Source organism: Boleophthalmus pectinirostris, unplaced genomic scaffold (assembly GCF_026225935.1).
Source record: "Boleophthalmus pectinirostris isolate CB_2022bp ecotype Guang Dong unplaced genomic scaffold, ASM2622593v1 HiC_scaffold_15, whole genome shotgun sequence".
NCBI classification, from domain to species: domain Eukaryota; kingdom Metazoa; phylum Chordata; class Actinopteri; order Gobiiformes; family Gobiidae; genus Boleophthalmus; species Boleophthalmus pectinirostris.
Window position 1 is genome coordinate 9,686,374 of NW_026571070.1, and position 21,807 is coordinate 9,708,180.

Consider the following 21,807-nt stretch of genomic DNA (forward strand, 5'->3'; position numbering starts at 1 on the left):
GCAAATGATTCAGCTGATTATTCGGAGTGATGTCATCTGGAGAGAAATGAGCTAAGTATAGCGCGAGTCACTGGGGATTTGCATGTTTTTGCATCTATTTGAATGCACGCGTTTCATTTGCTCTTTATGTGTGTGTGTGTGACTGTGTGTGGGCGACAGTGTGTGTGTGTGTGTGACTGTGTGTGGGCGACAGTGTGTGTGTGTGTGTGTGCATGTGTGTGCGTGTGTCTGTCAATATATTTGTGAAACCGGTGAAATTTGGAGCTCTGTGGAGGCAGCTGAGATGTCTGACAAGGACAGCTCATTGATCTTTTATTGGACGATGGGAGAAGTCGCCAATATCCAATCTTTTAGGACTTGCAAGAATTAAAAAAACTTTATTATTCTAAATTCTAGATATCTAAATGCGCTGATGAAAAAAAAAAATCCATAGTAAATTTGATCATACACAAAGTCAAACAGTATCAATATTATGGGTTGCTGTATTCAGTATTTCCTTGTATTTTTTTTTACTAATTTTGTTGCTTGTTTAGAGAAAAAAAACTTGTTTATGAATACATTTCATATAGATCAAAATGGGTGTACTTCATTATGTTTGTGCAGAATGTGGTTTAACAAAAAGTACTGTATTTATTCTTAAAACATATTGCCAAATATTAAGCAATCTATCACTGAGTGCAGGGTCCTGACTGAAACAAATCCCCATCCAAGGAGCTTAGAGTAGAGCCACTGCTCCTCCTCATTAAAAGTCTTGATAAATAAATTGCAATTACACTTTGCTTCAATTACAGTCCTATTTTAAATTTATACTACTCTTTATGGCGCCAGTCTGGTCTTACCTCACCTGTTTCATGTAAGGTGGAACTACTTTTAAAATTCTATTAGTCAGCAAACCACAGCAAACCACTAAAGTTTCCAATCAATAGGCAACTTACATTAAAAAACAATTTGACACTAAAGTAGCAGCTTCCTTTGCTCCTTGTATATTTGGATATTACAACTATTTCCTGTCCCCAAACCAGGATAAGGTCATATACAGCCTCGCCGTGTGTTTAATTTGTGTTGTGGAGTCACGTTTGCAGTCATTTGCCTTCTGGACATTGTTTCTTCACATGAGTCATTGTTGAGTTGTTTTTCTGTTTTTTTTTTTTCCCCATCTCAGCAGCTTTGGCCCCTCCCTCTGCTCCTCTCCTCGTCTCCACTCATCGCTCGCCTTCAAGATCGCCCACCAAAACCGATAAACTCATAACAGGTAAATACTATGACACACACTGTTTATCTTTCCCTTTTCATACTAAAACTCGATTTTGGGTCAGATGAGTATCTAGTTTTGATACTAGTTTTGGTAATGTTTAGTATCTGATTTAGTCCTAACCATTGGCAAAGGTTTTATTCTGTACTGTACTTGTAAACACATAATTGTCCAGTAGGGGGCAGTATTCACCCAAGTGTGGTTTAGTCCTCTGCATCTGCATAGTCACATTAAAGACTCACGGTTTAGTCCAGTATTATAATTGGTTTAGTCCTTTTGTAGTCCTTGTGTAGTTCTGGGTTTGTCCTGGTTTTGTCCTAGACTAGCCCTGGTTCAGTCCTGGTCTAGTCCTGGTTTAGCCCTCGTGTAGACTATCTTTAGTCCAGTTTTAGTCCTGCTTTAGTTCTGGTTTAGCTCCAATTTTGCCCTGGTTTAGTCCTTGTGTAGTCATGGTTCAGTTCTGGTTTAGTCCTGGTTCAGTCTAGGTGTAGTCCTTGAGTAGTCCTGGGTTAGTTCTGGTCTAGTTCTGGTTTAGCTCTGGTTTTGTCCTGGTTCAGTTCTGGTTTCGTCCTGGTGTAGTTTTTGTGTAGTTCTGGGTTAGTTCTGGTCTAGTTCTGGTTTAGCACTGGTTTTGTCCTGGTTCAGTTCTGGTTTAGTCTTGGTTTAGTCCTGGGTTAGTCCAGGTTTAGTCCTGCTTTAGTCCTGGTTTAGCGCTGCTTTAGTGTTCGTTTAGTCCTGGTTTAGTCCTCTGCATTAGTCCTGGTTCAGCTCTGGTTTTGTCTTGGTTCAGTTCTGGTTTTGTCTTGGTTCAGTTCTAGTTTAGTCCGGGTTTAGTCCATCTTTTGTCTAGCTTTAGTCCTGGTTTACTCCTGGTTTAATCCTCGACTCAGACCTAGTCCCATCACAGATCTAGTTAGTCTGGTTTTAGATTTGGATTTATAATGGTTTATTATTTTATTTCATTTGAACTCAACTCGATTCCACTTCATTCATTGATTCACTGATTTTGATTTTCAGAGTAGTGCCGTTATCTTTGTAGGTTAGTCCAGGTTCAGGTTTTCATTAATAATTCATGTAATAATATATATTTTTTATAGATTTGCCGGATGTGTTGCGAGATAAAGAGCGGAGAGTGAAGGAGCAGTTGGAACGCTGCGCCGAGCAGAGAGGCAGAAAAATGGAGGAGCAGAAGAAGAGAGAGGAACGACGCAGAAACGCAGCTGAGGAGAGAAGAAGACTGCAACAGGAAGCAGAGAAGGTCAGACGTCGCACCACTCACTGTTGTTTACACCAAAATAATAACTCCCTACTCACAGCGCATTAGTGTATATACTCCTATTATATTTATACTTTACTACAATACAAATACTTTACCAAATGAAGCAAAAGAACTTTATACTCTATGTTACGACCCAGCTTGTTTGGGGTGAGGGAAGTAACAAAAATAAAACCAAGATGTAAAATGGAATAAATTAAGTAATGTTTAATTAACAGGAATGTAAAGGTAAATTAACAAAACACTAAAAATATACAGAAAACAACCTAAACTAAGAAACAGAACAACAGAATAAACAGAGTTTTGTGCCAGAAAAGGGGTCACGCAGGCTTACACAAAAACGAGTGGTAAAACTTAGGGACACACACTAAACTAAAACACAAGTTCCCCAAATTAAACCACTTAAACCCACAAACAGAATCAAGTGACCAAATCAAAAAAGGCACAAAACAGAACTAGACTAACACACAAACACAAAACCAAAATGGCATACTGGCCACTAAGGCCAGCAGCCCCAAACAGGTGCTGGCAATCTCCTTAAATAGGGGGAGGTGGCTGCAGGTGAAGTGGGCGTGGACTTGCCCCACCAATCACAGACCAGGGCTCGTGCAGCAGGAATCAAGAGAACTCTGCAGAAATATTACAACTAAGGCCTGGGGCCGTAACACTCTACATGTTTTCTATTTCTATTTCGATTAAAAGCTTATCTATCTATAAAAATAATTTATCTAAAACCTACATATTCTTCATTTTTTTTCTCTTCAGTTCTTCTCTCAAACAGAAAACACTGTTCCATCTTACTCCTCTGTGTTTTTAATCTCCATGTAAATCAAAGAAGTCTGTTTCAAAATTCTCCTTAATATTTACCCAGCCAAAAAACAAACAAACAAACCTAAGAAAGATTTAAATTCGATATTGATTGCAACTGCGTCTTCTGTCAAAGCGAAACTGAAGCAATCAATCACCTGTTCTACTGTTGTACGTAGGGTGGAAACATCTGGACTCATATACAGCAGCTCATCCAGACCAAAACCAGACCAAAACCATACCAAAACCAGACCAAAACAGACCAAAATCAGATCAAAATCAGATCAAAGTCAGATCAAAACCTGACCAAAACCAGATCAATACCAGATCAAAACCAGACCAAAACCAGACCAAAATCAGATCAAAATCAGATCAAAACCAGACCAAAACCAGATCAATACCAGATCAAAATCAGACCAAAATCAGACCAAAACCTGACCAAAACCAGACCAAAACCAGACCAAAATCAGATCAAAATCAGATCAAAGTCAGATCAAAATCAGACCAAAATCAGACCAAAACCTGACCTGTGATCAGCCTCCAGGAAAGTGACGTCCTGTTCTTCTTCAACAACCCCTCCATTCCCAAAGATCTCTCCTTCCTCATTCAGACTCTCATCACGTTGGCCAAATATCACATACACAAAACAAAATAGACTCAAAATAAACCAAATGGTCACTACTATAATAACGAAATACAACAATATTTCCAGCAGAGGTGTAACGATATCCAAGCTCACGATATGGTGGGGAGGCTCATGATTAGAGATGTAACAATATCCAAATCTCTCTGTACGATATTTGCACGATATACATCTCACGGTACGATATATATTGCAATATTTTGTGGAGACTAAACACCTAAAACTGTTAATATGCTACTTTTTCCTCTTAAAATGCCTTGACAAGACTTAACCTAAAGAACTAAGACTTAAAAGTGTTTAGAACTGTTATTTCTTTCTGTAGTCTGCACTGAAATGGAGCAAAGGATCATGGTCTATGTAGTTCCCTCTGTCTTTTTTTTTTGATTAACTTTTAATTTAAGTAAAGAGACTTGTAATTCGATATTATTGTGATGATATTGACTTTGATCACAATATTTCGATTATTGTTACATCCTTAACTTCCAGTCAATAAAACGAATCAAAAATTTAAAAAAGCTATTAAAACATACAATATAGGAATACAGGAAACACCTATAACATAACAGTATCATCTCTCCTGCATTTTATGTTTATTTGGTTAAGTGTATTGGACTTTTTTTTTTTCTCTCTTGCACTGCTGTTTTTTGTATCATATCTGTTGTTTTTTTTGTGATTTTGTGCTGCTTTTGTGTGTTTTTGACGTCCCTGGTTGTCCCCTGGCTGGCTGACTCTGTTTGAGTTTGCTGAATTAAAAAAACAAAACTTCACTAGAATTATTTTGATTATTTCAGCCTTGGAATTGCCAATCGCTACTATTAAAGATAAAGGTTGCTGTTAACATGACATCACAAGGTGGAACGGAGCTTTTTGAGCTTTGGAGATGTACACAGACTAATAATAAAGAATTACTCAGACGTGTGAATGAAAACACAACTCCGGGTCTGTTTTTGAGGAGGAAACAACATTATAACATGATTTAAAGCTCAAAGTAAGGATTCATTTTAGTGTAATATAAGACTTTTAAGTGCTGGTGTCGTAAAAATCCCACTTGTTTGTTTTGACATTTAATAACAGTCGATAATTCAAGCCTTAAAATCACAAAGGGTTAACAAGCGCCGTCCCGGTGATCTGATCCTATAGATTCTGTATTGATTTTCAGTCGGCTGTTCCCTCCGTCCCTCCCTCCCTCTGTGTCTCATGTACATAATTCAATGCCCTAATGATCACTGGCCCTCGGGGGGATGACATCAGTGGTTCGTGTGGCGTTTACAGGAAATGGGGAAAAAACGGACGTGGGTTTGTGTGAGAGCTGTGCGCGGAGACGAGCTCATAATTCACCCAGACCAGCTGTAAAATACTCCCACAGCCAACCCAGTTTAGATTAGGATTGAACTACAGGGCAACCGCAGCAAATCACTGCCGAAGCTGTGACTCTTGACGGTTAAAATAATCGTATTTTTGTCATCGTTCTCTGGACCGTACAGTAGTGCAGATAACGAGGGATGCAACAGATAATATTGAAATGCACAATATATCGATAAGTTTCTCAATCTGACAAAAATGCACTGTTTTTTAAAAAGAATACGTAAAATAAAGCTGATTTCAATAAAAGTATATTAAACTTAAATTGCCTCTTGTGAGCTTTAAATCATGTTATAATGTTGTTTCCTCCTCAAAAATAGACCTGGAGTGTGTTTTGTTTCATTCACACATGCTTGAGTAAATCTTTATTATTAGTCTGTGTACATCTCCAAAGCTCAAAATGCTCTGTTCCACCTTATGATGTCATGATTAAGGCTGGGTATCATTAAGAAGTCGCAGATACGATACATATCTCGATACATAGGCCACAATACGTATCTCAATACATTGCACTTTCAATTTGATATGATATCATTTCAAATCGATTCGATACGATACGATACATAAATCAAACAACAAAACTGTGGCACTGTAACAAAATAATTTAGTAAAATATATTAAAGAAATTCTCTTGGCGATGTATCTATACAGCAGACAACAATATCGATACTGTATCATTACATTAAATGATGTGATATATCGATATTTAAATATTTTTGCAAACCCTAGTCATGATGCAGTAGTTTTCAAGTTAACAGCTCCTTTTAGGGTTGCACCGTATCCAAATTTTGATACCGTTAAACTTTCTCAGGATTTTACGGGGGTATACAGTATTACCGTATTACCAAAATGTTTAAGTACGGCTTTGGTAAGCTACGAAGCTGCACCGCTATATTGTCTATGCATATGACCATGGATCTATTAAAATAACTAGATAGAGTATTGCTGCTTGTAGCTGCCTCGAGTTGATGTAGTGTCATGTAAGTCCCATGGGCCGAGAGAAGATTTTTCTCATAGAGCGCAATGTAATCACAAACTGCTCGTGTTCGGCTGACAGGGGACCTTCAACTTTCAAAAATGTCGGATTTTGTGGCGATTTTTACCTATTTTTAGATCATAATTTTTTCTCAGATCAAAATCCTTCAGTTGTCTTAAAAAAATGCTTTATAATCATTAGCTTCGGCTCCGCTCTGATTGGTCAAAGCGATCACGTGATACACGAGCATTCGCGTGTGCCAGCGGGAGAAAAGAGCACTACTGCGCATGCTCGGTCGGCCCACAGCCACTGGAAGTAACTAGCCGATCTTGAGCTCGGCCCATTGACATGAATGGCCGGCCATTTTGGAACCGGGGGCTTGGTATGACCAACGTGATACCGTAATACCGTAATTACCACACAACCCTAGCTCTTTTTACCTTTTGTTCAGTAGAGATTTGCAATTCCAGGTCTGAAATCATCCAAATGATTCTATGGAAGGTGTATGGAGTTTAAAAACACAGTGGAGCACTTCCTGTATCACCGCATGACATCACAAGGTGGAACAGAGTGTTTTCTAACCTAAACATGCAGGGTTTGTGTGTTAAACATGTATCAATGAAACAAAACACAAGTCCAAGTTTGTTTTTGACGAGGAAACAACATTATAACAGAAGATAACATAATATAGACCCTTTAACAGCCATATTGCGTCTTCGATCATAAATTAATTGAGTTATTTGTCTCCCTTCATCTGGTGTGAGAGGGCAGGAGCTATAAAATACTAAATAATAATAAAAAGAAGAAAATAATAAATAGAAATAATATGTTAGATTAGCCTTTATGGAGCTCAATAGTCTCTGCCCGTCCCCTCGTTCCAGAAGTGAAAGGTGCTCCATCAAAGGTTATTTTATATTTATTTGTGATTTTTTTAGATAATAGTTCAGTGAAAATGAAAATTCAAACATCTCTAAAATCTGTAAATATTATATCTTTTATTTGAGATCCACTGGTGCAGAAAAAGAGAGAGAGAAGGAAGGAGAAAGAAAGCGAATTGATGCAGTTGTATTTAGGAAAACCTCAATAGTGAAAAATACTTGAAGGGAATCAATAGAGCATGTAGAATAGAATGAACAAATGGAGGGAGGGAGAGAGAGAGAGAAAGAGAGAAAGCGAGAAAGGAGAGAGAGAGAGAGGGGTGACGACGACAAAAGAGGAGAGAAGGAGACAGATAGCCGCTATTATTTTAAATGCGGCTTGTAGATGAGTAGGCAAAAAATAAAAACAAAGAACCGCCGGTGCAGAGAGAGCAGAAGGAGCGATGGTATGGAGAGATGGAGAGAAAACGAAGAGAGAGAGAGAAGAGAGGGAGGGAAGGAGGGGATTAGAGAGGAAGCTACTATTTCTATAACTAACCCTAATTAGTTGATATAGGACCTACCTTTATTTGAACAGACATAAACCAAATGTTGAACTACACTGGCGAACATATGGAGAGATGGAGAGAAGAGAGAGAGAAAGAGAAAGAATGGGAAAAGGAGAGAGGGAGGGGAGGAGAGAGGAAGCCACTATATCTACCTTGTTACTAACCCTAACTCAGTGATTTAGGACATAACATGTTTGAACCGACATGAACCACCAAATGTAGAAAATACACAGGTGGATGGAGAGATACAGAAAGAGAGAGGGGGAAAGAGAGAGAAAAAGGGGGAGAAAGAAAGCTAATATAGTCCTATCTATTTTATTACCATGCCTAATTGGCTGATAGGACATATCTTTATTTGAACAGCAAAAACCAAACAACATGCATTGACAGAAATCCGAAGGTGCAGTCACATGAAGAGATAGAGGAAGAGAGAAAGAGAGAAAGAGAGAGAGAGAGAGAGAGAGAGGGGGAGGAGAGAGAAAGCTACTATTTCTGTTACTAACCCTTTAATTAGCTGATATATGATCTTGGTGTATTTGAACAGACATAAACCAAATGTTGAACTACACTGGTGAACATATGGAGAGATAGAGAGAAAAAGGGAAGAGAGAAGAGGGAGTGAAAGAAGAGAGAGAGAAAGAGAGAGAGAAAGAAAGCTAATGTATGGTGTGGATAAACTTATGACCAGTGTATTGAATAGCAAAAACGAACACAGAAAAACATGCACTGACAGAAATTAAACGATGAGATGATATGGAGAGATAGAGAGAAAGGGAGAGAGAGAGAAAGAGAGCAGGAAAAGGAGATGGAGAGAGAGAAAGAGAGAGGGGGGAGAGAGGCAGGGAAAGAGAGCAGGAAAATGAGAAAGAGGGAGACCAGTGTATTGAATAGCAACAACCAAACAGAAAAACATGCACTGACAGAAATTAGACGGTGAGGTGATATGGATAGATAGAGAGAGAGAGAGAGAGAGAGAGGGAAGGAAGGAATAGAAGAAGGAGAGAGAGAGGAAGAGGGACAGAAAGAAAGCTAATTTATGTTATGGATAAACCTGTGACCAATGTATTGATAGCAAAACATTTACAAAGAAAAAACATGCACTGACAGAAATTAGAAGGTGAGACGATACGGAGAGATAAAGAGAGAAGGAGAGAAAGAGAGAGAGAGAAGGAAGGAAAAGGAGGAGGAGAGAGAAAGAGGGACAGAAAGAAAGGTGAAAAGAAACAGAAAAACATGCATTGACAGAAATGAGGAGATGATATTGAGAGATAGAGAGAGTGATGGAGTGAGAGAGAGATGGAGAGAGAGGAAGGGAGAGAGAGACAAAGAGAGAGAGGGAGCAAGAAAAGGAGAAAGAGAGAGAAAGAGGGACAGAAAGAACGCTAAAAAGAAACAGAAAAACATACATTGCAGAAATTAGAAGATGAGATGATATAGAGATAAATAGACAGATATAGAGAGAGAGAGAGAGCAGCAAGAGCAGGTGGAGAGAGAGAGAGAGAAAGAGAGAGAGACAGAAAGAGAGGGAGCAGGAAAAGGAGAAAGAGAAAGGGACAAAGAAAGCTGAAAAGAAACAGAAAAACATGCATTGACAGAAATTAGACGGTGAGATGATATGGTGAGAAAGCGAGAAGGGAGAGAGGAAGAGAGAGAGGGAGAGCGAGAGAGCAGGAAAAGGAAAGAGAGAAAGAAAGAGGGACAGAAAGAAAGCTATGCTAAGAATGTTTACATAAACCTATGACCAATGTATTGAGCAAAAACCGAACAGAAAAACATGCACTGACAGAAATTAGAAGATGAGACAATATGGAGATAGATAGAAAGAAAGAGGAAGAGAGGAGAGAGGGAGGAGAGAGGGAGGGTCGATCAGAGCGAGGAGGAGAGATAGCGACACGGGGCGAGCGCTGCTGTCAGTCCGTGCTCGCAGTCTGTCGTCGCGGTGACTGCACCCGGACGCGGTTACCATGGCGCAGCAGCAGCAGCAGCAGCATCAGCAGCATCCCCCCTCCTCCTCCTCCCCCTCCTCCTCTCCTCCTCCTCTCCCTCATCCCACTCTCCCCGACGACCTCATCATCTCCACGGTTATCGCCGCTTCGTCTCCGGGCCTGAGGCGACGCAGCGACGGATCCGTGAGGGAGTGTCTGTTTTTCCCTGTTTCCGAACGCAACGAGCAGGAGCGTCTGGAGGCCATGGTGAGGCGCCGCGGAGGCCGTGGGGGCAACAACAACCACCTCCAGAACGGGACCACGGGACAGTCGGGGCAAAACCAGGGCGGAGGCGGAGGGGAGGGCCAGCTGGACAACAGGCCGAAGCGCTGGACCTGGGGTGGACCTCCTGACGGCGTGGAGGGTGAGTCCAGACACACGGTGATGTCATGATGTGGAGGTTTAATAATGCAGACGGGGGTGAGGACAGTTTTACAGGAGCTTTGGGGCATTTTTGGGTGGGGTGTGTTGTGTTCAGGGGCTTTTACGTTGGATATTAAAGCTGGTTAAAGTTGGAAATGTTAGTATTGGTAGACTACAGGGTGGTTTTTACGATGCAGAGGTGGAGTTGAGGGAAATATGTCAAATTTTTCTATCTACTTTACTGTATTAGAGGAGTAGAGTGATTTCATGTTGAATTATTTTGTACAATTATGACTCTTGAACCTTTTTGTAACGCTTAATTATCAAAACAGAGGTGTTTTTAACATTACAGACATGGGTTTGGATAAATTGTTTGTAGTTTTCAACCATTTTGTGTGAGGTAAGTTGTATGATTATAATACTCGGAGGAATTACAAACATAAAAGAGATGCTGATTTTATATTGACTTGCATTTTATAAATGTAACTGAGCCTTCATGGTCTGCTCAAGTGATCAAAACAGCGATGCAGAGATGGGAATTGGGCAAATGTATGCAGTTTTTCAACGGGCTTTAAAGATTTTGGGTATGGAATATGATTACGACACGTTTTTTACATAGGGGAGAGAGAACAGTGTGGGTTTAACAAGGCAGAGGTGGAGAATTTGGTGGAAATTAATGTTTTTTTGGGGGGATTTACATATCCTTTGAGTGTAAGTTCAGTTTATTGTCACAAAATATACATTAGAACAGTCATTATGTTTTAATATGGGGCCCATGGCATTTGTCGATACAGATAGATAATACCTGTACACTGTTACCTACCAACCTATGAGTCATACTGTACAAATTTTACACAGACTTATTATTATTATTTTAAATTTTAACCAGAATTAAGCCTATATGTCAAACTCAAATATGAATGAAAATGAATGAAATATGGGTGGTTTTAACCCATAAGAAGTTGCTGATATGATAAATAGCTCGATACATAGGCCACGATACAATACATATCTTGATACAGTGCATTTTCGATTCAATACGATATTTTTCAAATCAGTTCAATAAAAATAAAGGCTAAATCATGGCTGTGATACTAAAAGTCTTTGTTAAACCACTTCTTGTGCAAAATTCATATGAAACACAAACATTTTAATCATCAAAACAGTGAAAATGTCAAATGTGTCACATAAATGAGTTTCTTTCCTCTGAACAAGCAACAAAACTGTAGCACTGTAACAAAATAATTTAGTAAAATATACCAAAAAATACTCTTGGTGATATATCGATACAGCAGCCGATGATATCGATACTGTATCATCACATTAAATGATACTATATATTGATATTTTGATGTTCTTGCACACCCCTAGTGGAGAAATTTGTGTAGTTTTTCAGTGTACCATATGAACCCTTGTTTTACATTAATGACTGGAATTCAAACAATACAGAATTTTAACTTGCTCAAAATGTTTATACAAAACTGGTAGCACAAGCACAGTGCAGGTGGAAATGTAGTTTTTTTCTTTAAACATATGTTATTGGGTGCTTTCTCGACGTTCAAGTTCCTATTCAAATTCAGATGAAGGTCGGGGCTTTTGAAAGATATTATCAAACAGAGAATCGTGGATAGCGGCTTTAGCCTTGATAGTAAAAACACATTTTCTTTTAGCCTTGGTTCATTCGTGCTGAGAGTGAATATGCTGAACCTTCTGCTGTTTTTGTCTCATGTGGATAAGCTCAGTAATTACAGAGATATTATAAACCATAAACCAGGATAAAACATGACTTTACATGAACACAAGTGACCCATTTCAAATATATTTATTGCGAAGCTGGTATGAATTTGTACATTGATGCTTATAAACTGTAAATTTTGCTTAATTTTGAAAGTCTTATATTACACAAAATTTACTCTTGTGAGCTTTTATCCATGTTATAATGTTATTACCTCATCAAAAACAGACCTGGAGTTGTGTTTTGTTTCATTCACACATGTTCGAGTAACTTTTATTATTAGAGTGTCTACATCTCCAAAGCTTACAATGCTCTGTTCCACCTTGTGATGTCATGAAGAGCTACGTTTTACCTTTAGTTCAGTAGAGAATGGTGATTCCAGGGCTGAAATTATCCAAATCACTCTAGTGAAGGTGTATGGAGTTTAAAAACACAGTGGAGCATGGTGTTTTCAGTTTGTGAGAAGAACCTAAATCTGCAGGTTTGTGTGTTAAACATGAGTGAATGGGAAAAAACACAACTCCAGATCTGTTTTTCATAAAGAAATAAGATTATAACACTGATCAGACAATAAAAGACAAGATATAATACTAAAACTAAACAAAAAAAATCAACTAGAACAAGAATAATATAATAAAAACAAATAAAATTCCTCCCCAGAATGCAAAATACTCGATAGGTTATAATTTGGGAGTGAGCCTGTTGGAAACAGTACATTATCAATCTCTGTAGTTTAAACTGAGCTGGAGGATGGGTTATGGTTCATATTTCTGTAATTACTAGGCCCATTTATGCAACAAAAACTGGCACAAAGTTCAACATCGTAAGTATAAATAAACAAAAGTTACATTATTTTTTTTCCTATCGATTGTTTTAAGTTGAAACGGAATTTAATCCATGTAATTAGATAAGTTTGTGGAGTTTAGGGATGCACTGATTGATACTGGTGTTGGGTATCGGCGCTAAAACTGAAAAATTTGCTGGATTGGATATCGATTTCCTAATTTCGGTTCAATCAATATCCTGGTTGGACATGTATATTGATGTAATGAGACCATTTACTGATCGTAGTCGGCCCAGAAAGTCAATTAATGTTTGAATGTTTATTTACATAGTTGTTCTGTCATCACTGGTTGGATAAATACAACTACATAATGTCTACGGATCAGTTGTATTTTATTTTATTTCATTTTAGTTTAGTTTAAAGGTCTTGATGCATCCCTAGCAGTAAAGTCTTGGTGCATCTGTAGCACTGGAGTCAAATAATGGAGCAAATAATGATAAGGTTCAACATTTGTGGCTCATAAATTTGCAGATTTTTTTCTAAAACCGTGCTCTCCATCTGAAATTATGTAACCTGTTCATTTACAAAAGCACAACATGGCGTATAGGACGTGTTTATCGCAGGGAACAATAAAAACAACATTAGTTACTCTGAATAGTACTATTTATCTGTTCAATTTAATCAAAGCCTTTGCCAATTGACCTTGAAAAATGATGGTTGATGCAATAAACAGAGAAGAAAAATTATCTCATAGTCGATGTATGTCAAGGCTGTAGCTGAGAATGATCCATGTGTATGACTTTGTGCTTGGTCAGAGCTCACTCACTTTAATCTGCAAAATATCCACAGAAAAAGAAGTGGATATTGTTGATTATTGGGACTTCAGGATTAGTAAAGGTACTCTGTTAAATATATACAGTGAATGTTCAACCCTGCTAATAAGAACTAGTCTGTAAGTGATTCTTTAATAATATTTTTATGTAAGACATGGGCTCTTAAACTTATGACAAAGAAATAAGGCTAAGATTGCCAATAATTCCAAATCTTATATTACAATTTTATTCTATTTGTATTTAATTTGCTCATCATGCACTATAGATAGACTGATATATCTCTTGGCTTTTGATATTTTGACTTTTTAGCGTCGACAATCAGCCTTAAATCTCCAGCACAGGTCGACATTTTGTTTCAGCCGATTCACTGCCTAAGAAAACACACACAAAGCTTTATTTTAACACTTAAATACCAAGAGAAAACTGGACAAAACGTGACTACACAGCTCTCTTAAAGGTTTGTGGTTAGAAAAGGGCTGTAGGCGAGCTTGCAGTAAATTTAAAAATGGCATAATTTGGGAAAAATAATCGAAATTCGCCCCACATGTTGGCCCAAAAATATTGGCAGAGATTATCAGCCATTGGTTGCTCTTCATGAAAAAAAAGAGTCAATTTCTGTAATGCACCAAACCTTTGTGTGGGCAATATTGATAATTTTTTTCAATTTTATTTCTGCTAACAACTAGTCTCCTCGTTATTCTCTAAAAATATTTTACTTTGGACATGGGTTCACAAACAAGACACCCATAACCAAGCTGGGACTCCCACAAATTAAATTAATTCCTATTATAATTCCAGGTTTAATTGTACTTATTAGAGTAGTTTATTGTGTAATTTGACATTTTTTAACTAAAATACAGTGTTTTCAATTAAAAATATATAGATTAACTGCCTTAATATTTAATCTATATCTTCCTAATACCACTGACATAGGACATAACTTTTACATGTCTAAAACTTGCTAATGTTGAACATTTCGATCAGGTTTATTTATTGGCTGTGAATTATTTTATAGTTCAATTTGCCCAGATATTTCACGGGATGTTTAAAAGCTACCCAGATATTCGTATCCCATTTATGACAGTATTCTGGATATGGCGTTTACCTTCACGCAGAGAAACCAGGATAATCATATTTCTGTGTCCATGTGCCATCAGAGTGTCCTGGATACAGTTGGTTGCTATGGTAATTATCAAATCAAACTGAAAACGCAGCACCGAAGTTCCTGCAAAAGCCCAAGAGCAGCAACTTAAATGCAAAGCTCACTGAGATTGCCGATGTCCAGAACCTGCTTTTATATATTTTAGATTACGTTTCAGTAAAAAAAAACTTGATCAGATCATTTGTTTCTTGCTTTGGATGACTGTACACGTGAAATTATGATACTAAAAATGTATGTTTCTAGCAAAACCTTTCCTAATCTTCCCCTATAGATTTGTGACTCTGTGCTACTTTGAGATACCTCGTACTAATTTGTGCTCTGAGGCTCAATTTAATTTGTTTTAGTGATTGCGACGCTAATAGTATTGACTGGTAATGTTCTAGTCTATTGATTTTGATGACTAAATTTAATATTGCAGGTTTATAAAATGGTAGCAGAGCCTGTTTCTTGCATGAATCTGTACCTATAGATATGCTTCTGTATACCTCCTTTGCATAATCATTGCATCTAAACTGGGACTAAACCAGGACTAAACCAAAAACCTAAACCTGGACTAGAACAGGGCTAAACCAAAACCAAACCGAGCCTACTTCAGCACCAAAATGGGCTCAGTTTCAGACAAAAATAACAACAAATGCAAAAAAAAACAAAGCCTAAATTTAATCTGTTTTAGTGATTGCGATGCAAATGGTGTTAGTGAGGGCCGTTTTTTTTTTTTTACTATTGATTCTGACAGGCTACTGTGCACAATTGTCTCATCAAAACTGGGAGTAAACCAAAAATGAAACCTGGACTAAAACAGGATAGAATAAGGACTAAAACAGACCCAAACTGAGTCTACTTCAGAACTAAAATGGGCTCAGTTTCAGACAAAAATAACAACAAATGCAATAAACACACCATAAATTTAATCTGTTTTAGTTATTGTGATGCTAATGGTGCCAGCGGTGACTGTTATTTTTATTTGGATATTGATTTAGATATGCTACTTTATTCCTCCTTTCACTAACGTCACGTCAAAACTAAACCAAAAACTAAACCTGGACGAGAACAGGATAGAAGAAGAACTAAAACAGAACCAAACCGAATCTATTTCAGAACTAAAATGGACTCAGTTTCAGACAAAAATAACAACAAATGCAATAAACAAACCATAAATTTAATCTGTTTCAGTGTTTGTGACGCCAACAGTGACTGGTGTTGTTCTAGGCCAGGAGTCTCCAGCCTTTTTCCTTGGGTGAGCTACTGTACCTTTACAAAACAAAAATTCCAGAGAACTATGAATTTTAACCATCACAGGAAATAAAGTTTACACAAGAGCCATGGCAAGACTTAGACTTGGGGTGCAGTTAGATAAAACATAAACCATTAATAATTTATGAGTGCACAAAATCAGGCATCAAAATGATAGATTAATAAGAGGCATTTGATTCATCCAATCTGAGTTATTGAGGACAATATGTGTAATTCAGAAACCCCCTTGCAGATTTACAAAAATGCTAGCAGAGTCTGTTTCTTTCATGAATCTGTGCCTATAGACATGCTATGGTATTCCTCCTTGCACAATCATCACATCAAAACTGGGACTAAACCAAAAACTAAACCTGTACTAGGACAGGACTAAACAAAACCCAAACTGACTCTACTTCAAAACTAAAATGGGCTCAATTTCTGACAAAAATAACAACAAATGCAACAAACACACCCTAAATTTGATCTGTTTTAGTGACTGTGACGCCAACAGTGACTGTTATTGTTCTAGTCTATTGATTTTGATGACAAATTTAATATTGCAGGTTTACAAAATGTTAGCAGAGCCTGTTTCTTGCATGAATCTGTACTTACAGACATGCTACTGTATAACTCTTTGCAGTAGCCTGATTCATCAGCTGGTTTCACTTTGTAGAAACCATCTGACCTTGCAGTGCTCGAAGGCAGGCACTTTTTTTCATTTAACCAATCGCTGCTATTTGGTCGTGACGTATGTAATGTCCCCCTATGAAGAAGGGCAATAATGTTTTTCCCCTTGATAAAATTCACTAAACATTCTCTTTATTCCGGCTTTAAATCCTCGATCTCGGGAATCGTTGCCGACACAGAATGTATGTCTCTTCTCTGATTGACTGGTGCCCGAACTCACTTCCAGGGTTCTTGCAAACCGTCTAGTGTATTCTGATTCCTGACCTAGTCACTGGAGAGAAATGAAATGGTGCCAGCCTGGCTATCCTTGCACAGTCATCACATCTAAACTGGCATTAAACCAGGACTAAACCAAAAACCTAAACTTGGACTAGAGCAAGATTAAACAAGGACAAAAAACAAACTTTAATGATTACTGTACATCTAGTCTGACCAGATGTCCCTATTTACCCAGGATAGTTTCAGTTTTGAGCCCTGTGTCCCCTGTCCCAGCAGATTTATACAAAGCCAGTGATTTGTCTCAGTTTTATACAAGAAATGTCCCAGGTGTTCCTATTTTTGACCAATCTGATCCCTGCCAACAGTAAAGAGAGACATAAACTGTCATTTATTGAGGTAAAATACAGAAAAGCTCCTTACAAATGACCAAAACACGAAGAAAATCTGACTATACTGACTCACATTAGTGCCGAGTACAGAACAATTTTTCTTTAATTACGCAACTCGTCTCACAGTTTTATTATTACCAACCAACACAAACCAGGGATGTCACAGTTTTTTACTTTGAAAATCTTATCACCCTATGTCAGAACTAAAATGTGCTCACTTTTGGACAAAAATAACAACAAATGCAACAAACACACCCTAAATTTCGTCTGTTTTAGTGAGTGCGATGGTAACAGTGCTGGCGGCGGCTGTTATGGGGGCAGGGAGAGGTGCGGTGGGTTAGACTCGGAGCAGAAGGCTGGGGGGGAGGGTGGATTCGCTCAGACTGGAAATGACAAAGCAAACAGCAGGTGGATGTAGGATAAGATGATAGCGATAGCCGTTGTAGTAAAAAGGAAGTGGTCTTGGTGCATTGCAGGAGACTCATTGCTCACGTTTTATGATAAATGAGTAGATTTTGGGTTAGATGTGGCTAACAGGTGTGTGTCTGCGTGCTGTGCTTCGTGTGCCGTGTGCCTGCTACTGTTGCTATCGCCGCTCCTTCATATCGCAGCCCGGAGCGGATTGAATTCCCACAATGATTATAACCTTGAACGCACCAAGGCTAGGCTAACAGACACGCCCAGAATCAGGAAGACATCAGCAGCATCCCAGTTTATGTTTCTATCTCCTAACCGTGGAGCTATTAAAATAACACTGTAACTGTGCGTGGGACACAGAGGCAAAAATGATAATCACATCAGCAGATTCACATTGCGGTATAATGCAAAACACACAACATAACAATATATTAGACTATTATTGATCACCTAGACAATGTAGTTTCTTTATTTGGCTTTGACAATATGGAAATACAAACAACACAAACTAGAAGTGCTGCTTTAAACTGACATATTTATATTTATATTTAGTGTTGGGAAGGTTACTTTTAAAATGTATTCCCCTATAGATTACAGATTACATACCCCAAAATGTAGTTTGTAACGAAGTCCATTAAATTACTGAGTGAGTAAAGTGAGTAACGTAATCTGAATACTTTGGATTACTTGATATTGTCATGCTTTTTAAAAATACATGAATGTAACAACCACATCCTGATAGAGAAATGATTGTTATATGAGATCACTGCTGCCTTCAATTATGTCCACCTACTGTTAGTGTCATATTGTTTAGACCTGGTTTAGTCCTGGTTTTAGACTTGGTTTTAGTCCTAGTTTAGTCTTAGTTTAGTCCTGCTTTAATCCTGCTTTTAGACCTGGTTTAGTCCTGCTTTTAGACCTGGTTTAGTCCTGCTTTTAGACCTGGTTTTAGTCCTAGTTTAGTCCTGCTTTAGACCTGCTTTAGTCCTGCTTTTAGACCTGGTTTAGTCCTGGTTTTAGACCTGGTTTAATCCTGGTTTAGTCTTGGTTTAGTCTTGGTTTTAGTCCTGGTTTAGCCCAAAATGTGAAAACAGGAAAATACTGCCCTGTAATCCATTTATTTCAACAAAGTAACTGTAATCCAATTATCACTCACTGAAACAGTAATTGTAACTGAATACAGTTACTCATAATTTGTAGTCTGATTACGTAATCCCGGTACATGTAATCTGTTACTCCCTAACACTGTTTATATTTATATTATTTGCATAAGATCTATACCAGCAGAGAACATCTATTTTTTTTTTTTGAGCAAAACTGAATTAAATGAAGATATAAACCAGGACTGAAACAACCACACTAGTAATGGGCATGATTAGTCGATTAATCGGTACTTGATTATTAAGAATTTCGTCGATTACGTTAATTTTTAATTTAATTTAAATTTTTCGTGTCCTTTATTCCACTGAATCGTGTCGTTTAGTCTGACAGAAGTTGACCGCATCAATGCACAAGAGCTGTTTTTTTATTCGCTTAGTTTATGCAAATTAGCCATGCGGTTTTAAGTTTCGTTTCTGTGAGACTTGGGCAAAGCTGCGTTAAACACATTATAATCTCAAACGGGCTGATGCGGCTCTAGAGTGGTTATGGTTTATATGTTGTGAAGTTGAGTTTATTTATGCAGATGAGTAGTAATAATAATGATGATAATTTTAATATAAAAACGTTAATGATGAATCGAAAATCGATCGTTAATTCTACCAACGATCGATTAAGAAAATTTAATCGAATGCCCATCCCTAAACCAAACACAAGTGAGTTATGTAGCTAAAAGGTGCACTATGTAACTTTGTCTCCATGGAGATATACTTTATCTGGAGTGTTCCACAGAATGACATTAAATTTAGAAATACGTTATCCTATTTTACTGCCAGTATCACAGAACGTCTATAAATATGAAGGAAGTTCGCCAGGCAGCTCTTCCGGCTCCTTCTGACTCTGGCTCCAATTGATTTACATTAAGATCTTGTCGTCCCTCGCTCTGTAACTGCTGCTGTGAGCCTCGTCATTTTGGTCTTAAAATATTCGCATTAACCCGCTCTACATGATCCAGATTTTTTTTTTTTTTCACAATTTTGTCCGTCAAAACTATCCTGTTGATATAGAGCCTGACTCCAGATTCGCTCCTGTAACCATGAGCATCGCAAGCCTAATTTGAGTGGCACTGAACACTATGGGTGACGTCACGCTCACTTAGTCCACTTTTTTTTAATACAGTCTACGGTCAATACAGATGACTTTGTTTGTGAAAATCGTGTAGGAGGTATGAGCTTTGTGCATTTGTGGACTGGGATGATGTCTGTGCTTTTCTTTCAACTGGATTTAACAAAAGTTAGATTTTCTCTTCTTCTTCTTGTTCCTCTGTTATGACGCTTCGACCAATCAGATTCAAATAATCATCATGGCCTTCTGTATTTTCTGTTCGCTTTCAACGAGAGCCGTTCCAGACTGATAATGTCTAGAACTAAATTCAGACACATATCAGTCTAGTTGGTTTGAGCCAGGTTAGTCTGGCTGTACTTCTGTTGAAGGGAGTAATCATATCTTTGTTGACATAAGCCTAGATAACAAGGACTGAGTTGGTAGTGAGTGCTCATAGAACAGCACAGCAGTGTGATTTCTCTAACACTATGGAACATTACTGGCTAGGACTGGGTATCATTAAGAAGTTGCAGATACGATACATACCTCGATACACAGGCCACGATATGATACACATCTTGATATAGTGCACTTTTTGATTTGATATGATATATTTCAAATTGATTCGATACGGTTCAATAAAAAATAAAGGCTAAATCGTGGCTGTGATACTAAAAGTCTTTGTTAAACCATTTCTTGTGCAAAGTTCATATGAAACACAAACATTTTCATCATCAAAACAGTAAAAATATCAAATGTGTTGCATAAATGAGTTTCCTTTCACTCCACAAGCAACAAAACTGTAGCTCTGTAACAAAATAATTTAGTAAAACACACCTAAAAATACTCTTGGTGATATATCGATACAGTAGCCCACGATATTGATACTGTATCATCACATTAAACAATACGATATATATCGATATTCCAACATTTTTGCACACCACTATTACCGGCATTGCAGTACCATGCATGAAGACGACACAGATGTATACCTCCCATCAGTGGCTCTGTCAGACTTACATAAACAAACGTCACACCAAAATACCATAACATTATATTGCCATTCTCGTATAAAGCGTCTCACATAAAGACAGTGGTACATTTCTAATACACTGTACTTCCCGCTGTAGGGCTTTGGGACATGTAGGTCTGAAGTGACGTGCAGTGAAAGCTCTGAGCTCCTGTGGTGCATTCATAACAGCATCAATAATTCAACTGCAGGACACAGCTGAGAGCAGAAGAGCGACCAGGCCTTCATCCTCCTCCTCTTTCCTCTTTCCTCTTCCTTCTCCTCCTCTCTCCTCTCTCCTTCTCCTCTTCCTCCCCCTCGTCTTTTTCTCTCTCTTCCTCTCTCCTCCTCCTCCTCCTCTTCGGGCTGGTCCAGGGTCAGTTTAAATGCCCCACTGCAGCAGAACAGCACAGGCTCGTGTTACAGACGGCAGAAGGACGAACAGGCCCAGATACAGCAGCCTTCTCCACAGAGGACACAGTGTGAAGAGTGTTTGGATGTTCTCTGTGTCTGGGCGGCGGGTTTCCTCTGGGTGCTCCGGTTTGGTAATTTTCCACAGTTGGTAGAGAGTGTGTCCACTGATCCGAAGGTTGACATAAACATCGTTGATTGGCTGTGCGATTCCAGCTCCCACAGATGAATGCTGTCGTTGTGTCCTTGGGCAAGACACTTAACCCACCTTAACCCCAGTGTCTGTGTACTTTGGTGTAAGAATTTGTGAGTGGTTCCTTGATGTAAAGTGCTTTGAGTCTTGAAGGTGGAAAAGTGCGGCTCTTATTTAATTTTACTAGTTTTATTGTTTTAACGAGGGTTAGTGGAGTTAAGTAGAGCTTTATTTTATTCCTTAAATGGATATGTTTTTTTTTTGTGTGCAGCACCTTGAAAACAGTTTTGTTTATGAAATGTGCTATAAAAATAAAGTGGGTTGGATTGGATAAAAATGTGGAAATAATAACGTAATAAAAATGTACCATAATAATAATAACATGATCATAATTTGGGTCTGATACATTTCTAAATCCAAATGTTTATTTATATATGGAC

The 21,807-nt window shown here is 38.1% G+C and overlaps 1 protein-coding gene across 4 annotated transcripts in view; it reads left to right on the forward strand.

The window, feature by feature from the left end:
* LOC110158673 (MAP7 domain-containing protein 2-like) overlaps positions 1-21,807 on the forward strand; it is a 50,091-nt gene that overhangs the window by 1,979 nt on the left and 26,305 nt on the right. For 3 of the 4 annotated variants that reach the window (XM_055151133.1, XM_055151136.1, XM_055151137.1), the window contains exons 2-4: positions 1,163-1,252; positions 2,350-2,510; positions 9,917-10,091. In XM_055151133.1, coding sequence (XP_055007108.1) covers positions 1,163-1,252; positions 2,350-2,510; positions 9,917-10,091 — 426 coding nt within the window. The remainder of the gene's footprint in view (positions 1-1,162; positions 1,253-2,349; positions 2,511-9,916; positions 10,092-21,807) is intronic. The other variant, XM_055151135.1, reaches the window with a different exon arrangement.